This window comes from Myotis davidii, unplaced genomic scaffold, assembly GCF_000327345.1.
Source record: "Myotis davidii unplaced genomic scaffold, ASM32734v1 scaffold185, whole genome shotgun sequence".
Taxonomy (NCBI): Eukaryota; Metazoa; Chordata; class Mammalia; order Chiroptera; family Vespertilionidae; genus Myotis; species Myotis davidii.
Genome location: NW_006297811.1, coordinates 2,331,602 through 2,338,205, shown reverse-complemented (window position 1 = coordinate 2,338,205; position 6,604 = coordinate 2,331,602). Strand labels below are relative to the sequence as shown.

Genomic DNA, 6,604 nt, shown 5'->3' with positions numbered 1-6,604 from the left:
GGCAAATCTGTATTCAGAGTAAGTGTCAATTCCAGTAACAACAACACTGCCTCTTCCATGATGGAAGCAGTCCAATGAAATCACCTGCCACCAGGTAGCTTGCTGATCACCCCATGGAATGGCACCCAATCAGGCATGCAGTGTTGGCCTCTGGCAGATTGGGCGCTCAGGAGAGTCTAAAGGCAGGTCAGTCCTGGTGACTGGAAGTCCATACTGCTGAGCCTGTGATAACCTCCATTCCTGCCATGGCCACTTTTTTCGTGAGCCCAAGGGTGATGTCGGGCAGCCGGAGAAAGAGACTGACTCAGCTTGTCCAGTTGTGTATTTTTCCTGCTTCTTAAACCTCTCCACAATCTCTTTCACTTGTTACTTAAGTTCTTCCTTCAGCTTGTTTTTACTTTATATGCTTTTTCTGGTTCGAGGATCAGTAGGGATACCTGTTCCAGGAATAGAATGAGTGAGGGCAAGAATGGTAGGTTGGGAAAGGAAGTTATCAAGGTAATAGAGGATAGATTATGTATTTGAAGGCCAAGAAAGGACTTCTGCTATTCATCTGAGTGAAAAGGGAAGCCTTTCAAGGTTTTGAACAGGAAATCAACATCATCTGAGCTACATTTCAAGAAGAGAATGGCTGCAATGTTGAGAATAGAATGTAGGCTGGAAGATTGTTGAGGAGACTATTACAATAATCCAAGGAAAAGATGATGGTGATTTAGACCCCGTGTGGTAGCAAGGAAGGTGTTTAGATTTTGGATATATGTTGAAAGTAAACCTAATGTATTAGAGACCTTGCAGAGAAGAGAAAACCGCAAAAAGAAACAAAACAGAAATGACAAAGAAACAGGAAACTAGTGAGGTAGAAAGAAAATGAAGAGAAGATGATGTCCTAGAAGTCAAGTAAAGAGCATTTATTGACTTACAGGGAGTGCCGCTTGAGTCAAATGTTCTGATAAATAAAATGAGGTCTGAGGGTTGATCTTTGATTTAGCAACGAGGACTTACACATTTGCTAAATCAACTTTAGCATGTCTAAAAGTCATCATCATCTTCCTAAATTTTAATTTTGGGGGTTAGCATAACCTATCTATTTGCCCAGCATTAGAATCCTGTATGTCTGACACTAAATGCTGTGCATTTGAAATTACTTCAGGGAGTGGAAATCAATCCAAAAAGGCTGGTGAGATTACTAATACAATCTTAAAATATTCTTTTAAATTGTACCAAACAATTTGAGTTTTATTTTACAAACCATTGAAGGCTCCAGGTAACATGATAAGTTTGATGCTTAGAAAGATAAGTCTGGGTCAAATATGCCTCTAGAAAGAAAAAAACCCTATTTGGTACAAATAATAAGAAAAGTCCCTTGAACTTTCTTGCTACCTTAGTAATTTTTAAGTTTGGTGCTATATTCCTTACTCATTTTTCATTTGTTATTTCCCTTGGTTATTCAGCACTGAAGGTTAAAGGATAAAGTCTCTGTGTTTACTTAATGCTAACGTATAATGGTATTTTCATCATTCTTTCATTTCAAAATAGGGATAAAGTCATTTCAAATATTCAGTAAAACTTCTGTTTTAGCAATTATTTTAATATTTGAGTGACATTCAAGGAGGTTTATGGTTCTTCATTCTTTGAGGTATTTAAGAATATTTCTGAAGTGTTTTTTTGATCAGATGTTTCCTGTGTGACCTAAAAAGTTCTTCATACTCTGTTGAAAAATGTTTAATAAGATTTCTAAGCAGCTATTTCATGGCTTTGTTGGATTATGGATCTCATTTTGTCCATTTTCCACAGGTATCTTCTCTTAATGGATCTTCAAGACAGAAATGAAAAGCTCTTTTATCGCGTGCTCATGTCTGACATTGAGAAGTTCATGCCTATTGTTTACACTCCAACTGTGGGTCTGGCTTGCCAGCAATACAGTTTAGTTTTTCGGGAACCAAGGTATGTAAACTTTTATTTTAGATACAACTCGTGTCCTTATTTATTTATTTTTTTTGTAAAGGCTTTGCAATAAAATATTGAATGGAATTGAACTTTGGAAAATCTAAATCAAATTTTAATTAAAAGGCATTAAATATAAACATATATAACATTAAAAACATAGTGTTTTCTTTCTAGATTTAAGATAAGGGGAAGGTATTTCTAAACCAATTTAGGTTTCCTTTTACAGAGAGTAAATGAACTTGTTTTTTATTTGGAAAGAGAATAATTGCTCATAATTAAACTTGTCTTTAAGATGTTAATTATCACTATTATGTATATATTTTATAAGTTATAGCAAAGATTCCAAATTTTTGTGGAAATGGTAGACTACTGTTTTCTAAAATCAGAGTTGGCATTAGAGTAGTTTTTTTGTTGATTTCCCTTAAGTGAAATAGTAGTTACCTTTAATGATCAATACAGTTGTTCTAAATCTATAGCTTCACTTTATTCAATATATTAATGAATTTAAAGATAAAAAGAAATGTTTATAAGTTTATACTAAAAAATATAAAAGCCTACTAAAAGCATTGTCATTGAAAGTTAGATTGAATATGTGGATTTTACATAGATATATGAATATAGTAGTATTTAGCATACCTATTCCATATTACTCTTTGTATAAATAAAAGAACTAGACCCTGACCAGTGTTGTTAAGTGGTGAGAGTGTGGGCCCCTCCTACCAAAGGTTTGTGGGTTCCATTCCCAGTCCAGGGCAAGTACCTCAGTTGTGGGTTTGCTCCCCGCCCTGGTCAGGGTGGTCAGGGCCTGTGCAGGAGGCAACCAGTTGATGTGTCTCTCTCACACAGATGTTTATCTTTCTCTCCCTTTCCCTCCCTTTCTTCCACTCTCAAAAAATTAATGGGAAAAATATCCTTCAGTGAGAATTAACAAAATAAAAATAATAATGATATACAGTACTCATATACCTCAAAAAATTATTTCTCACAATACATTTGCCAACTAAATTCTAAATCTTGTCCTTTCTATGAAAGAAAATTTGTATTCACTGTTAAAATAGCCATTATATAATGCAGTAGATATGTGCTATTAGTATCATTTAACAGACTACCTATAAATACTGATCTACTTCTTCTCTTTATACAAGGGGTGATATGGCTAATTCTTTTTGTTGTTGTTGTTATTCCTCACCTGAAGATAATTTTCCCATTGCTTTTCAGAGAGAGTGGAAGGGAGGGAGGAAGGGTAGGAGAGGAAGAAAGAGAGAGATAGAGAGAAAGAGAGAGAGAGAGAGAGAGAGAGATCATTGTGAGAGAGACACATCCATTGGTTGCCTCCCACACACACCTTGACTGCGGCCAGGAATAGAACCTGCAACCCAGGTAGATGCCTTTGACTAGGAATCAAACCCAGGACCCTTTGATGTGTGGGCTGGCACTCTAACCACTTAAAAACACCAGCTAGGGCTGTATATTATTTTTTTATTTTTATTTTTTAAAAATATATTTTTATTGATCTCAGAGAGGAAGGGAGAGGGAGAGAGAGAGAGAGATAAAAACATCAGTGATGAGAGAGTATCATTGATCAGCTGTCTCCTGCACGCTCCCTACTGAAGATCGAGCCTGTAACCTGAGCATGTGCCCTTGACTGGAATCGACCCCAGGACCTTCTAGTCCATAGTCCAACGCTGTATCCACTGAGCCAAACCAGCTAGGGCTGTATATTATTTTTTAATCATATAAATAATACATATTAATGAAAAAAAGAGAAAATGCAAATATACAGATGGAAAAATATTTTTTAAATACCTAATGTCATCATGCCCCAAACCCTGATATACACAAATACATACTGTTTTTGCTTATAGAAGGGATCATACTATATATATAAACTGTTACCTACTTTATTGTCTTCTCTGAGTGACATCATAACATCTGTCCATGTCTATAAAATATAATTCTACATAAAGAATCTTAATCAAAGCATAATTGGATAAAACATGGCTATTTTAAAATACAATTTAAGTATATTTATTGAAATTCTAACTTTTCTGAGAGATACTGAGAAATGCTAACAACTATAAGAAATGTGGAGGAGCTTAGATTGAAATTGACATAGAAATTTCAATAGCAACAATTATTTTTGAGCACTTATATACTAGATGATTTTCTAAGGACTGGGGATACTTCGGTGTATGTCTAAATCTAAGTACGAGAGACAGGAAAATAAGAAATAAGCATATTGTCTAGAATGTTTGCAGGTAGTTAAGTGTTTAGGAGAAAGAAAGAGTAGAGCAGGGACAGGGGGATCCGGAGTGTCCGTTGCTTTGGAGGGGCAGTTGCAATTTTAAATAGAGTGATAGTGTGGGCCTCATTGGAAGGTGATATTGGAGGAGTGAGGGGGAGTCATTGAGATACAGAGGAAATGTGTGCCAGGCAGGAGGAATAGTCAGTGCCAGGGTCCTAACTGGGAACATGCGTGGAGACCAGGGCAGCATAGAGACCAGTGAGGCTGGAGTGGAGTGAGAGGGAGTAGTAGATGTGATAACAGATGTTAAGATAAACGAGAGGGTCCAGAACCTTTAGGTTCTTGTATGCTATTTTAAAGAACATTGGCTTTTACTGTTAGATAAGTAGGTAGAAGAATCAGGTAGCCTGGTTAGTAGGCTGTTGCAATAAACCAAGTGACTCAGATTAGGAGGGTAGCAATGGAATTAGGGGTGAGGGTTCAGATTCTGGATAAAGAAAAAGAAGGTCTCAAGGATTTCCTCTGGGATTGGAGGCTTCCTAAAGCAGTGCTTTTAACTACTCTGGAGTAGTTTGCCTATTTTCACTTCTGGTTTTGCTACTTGTTTCAGTTTTGAATAAATTATTTAATGTTTCCTCCTCTGTAACATAGGGATAGTACTACTGCCCGCCATCCTTTCACATTTTTCAAATCCAGAACTTTGAAAACCAAAACATTAAAAGAAATCTCATTTGGGATACAACCTGATCTATCTGAACCCATTTGCGACAAAATGTGAACTGAATTTATAGTCTTTATATGGCTGTCTGACTATTTATAGTCTATATAGTATAATTTGTTTTTCTTTAGAAGTATTAATATATTTAATTTCTGGGGGCTTTGTCCAAAATAAACAGGGTGGATGGATGGGAGGATGGATGGATGGATGGACAGACAGATAGAATGATAGGAGAGGGAGAGAGGAGGAGGTATGGCAGGAGGTAGGAGACAGCAAAATGCTCACAAATGTTGAATCTAGGTGGAGGTGTTCATTGTATTATTCTTTTAATTTTCCACAATATGATGGCAGTTTCTGTCATGTTGATTTTTAATGTTTATATTTTGTTAAACTTTTGATGATTTTGAAGTTGTTAGTAGAATAGTTCTCATGGCTTCTCCCATAATTATAAAAAGGAACTTGTTTGAAAACATATTATTTAGCATAAATTTAGACATTGTATTTAATTGGAAAGGAAATGGTGATTGTGTTTGAATAATGATGGATCTCTCAGGCATCAGTTAGCAAATACACTGTTTGTTTAAAGCCAAAAATGACAAATGTCTATAAACCGTTCCTGTCGCAACAGCAGGTATTCTCAGACATTCAGAAGGTGAACAGGAGGATTATACCTGTTATTATATTTACTTTGTGAATTTGGTGGTAGCAATTAGGAACATGTTAAGTGAAAGTTAAAGGTTAATATTACAAGTACTGAGTGTAATACAGTTTCATAGCTTAACTATATTTTACTTACTATGACTAGATATTTATTTTTCATTTTGAATATGGCATTAAAATTTGGCTAGGTATCAAAAAATAAATTCTTATAAGAATGCTTCTACTTCCAGGATATTTTTTCTTAAGGTAAGATGCTGGAATATCCATTTATTGTTTTTTGTGTGGGATTCCTTTTCTTTTTGGCATAATTTGTGTGGGTTTTTCAAGCTTTCATGGATAATGATGTTTAAGAATGGTGTTGAGTTTGCTTGGATTACCTCCTTTGCATATGTCCATAACATTTGGATTTTTGCAGATCCAATATTTGGTAGTGGAATATGCTTGTCTAATTGTGGCTAATTTGTTGATAGAGGTGTAATTTTTGGAAGCTAGAAACCATTTTGTATTTTTGCAGAATGCTAAGCTTAGTGTTTTAATTAAATTATTTGTATTCTGTCAATCTTTTTTTTAAAGAAATGGTTTTAAAGCAGATTTACATAATTTATTTGGAAACATTTCTACCTGCTACATTTTAGACTGCATTTTCCAGGAATCATCTCCTTTTCTTATCTGTTCTTATTAGCTACATACCATTTTATCATGCCTTTGGCAATTAAGCATGTTTCTATTTTTCATATTTCTGATGTTCTATCAAACAGTTGGTAAGCATCTAGAGAGAAGGGATCATATTTTATAAATTACTTGAGGCACGGTGCACAAAAATTAGTGCACTCGGGGTGCAGGGGGGTCCCTCAGCCCGTCCTGTGCCCTCTCGCAGTCTGGGACACCTCAGGAGATAACGCCCTGCTGGCTTAGGCCTGCTCCTGGGTGGCAGAGGGCAGGCACAATCCCTAGGTGCAGCCCCTGGTCGGGCTCAGAGCAGGGCCGATTGGGGAGTTGGGGCGCCGCCCCCTGTCATGCACAGAGCAGGGCGA

General features: G+C 36.2%; 1 protein-coding gene across 1 annotated transcript in view; it reads left to right on the top strand.

The window, feature by feature from the left end:
• Nucleotides 1-6,604, top strand: part of ME1 (malic enzyme 1, NADP(+)-dependent, cytosolic) — a 141,275-nt gene that overhangs the window by 1,737 nt on the left and 132,934 nt on the right. The window contains exon 2 of the mRNA XM_015570285.1: nt 1,795-1,944. Within this exon, the coding sequence (XP_015425771.1) occupies nt 1,808-1,944 (137 nt within the window). The 5' untranslated portion in view covers nt 1,795-1,807. The remainder of the gene's footprint in view (nt 1-1,794; nt 1,945-6,604) is intronic.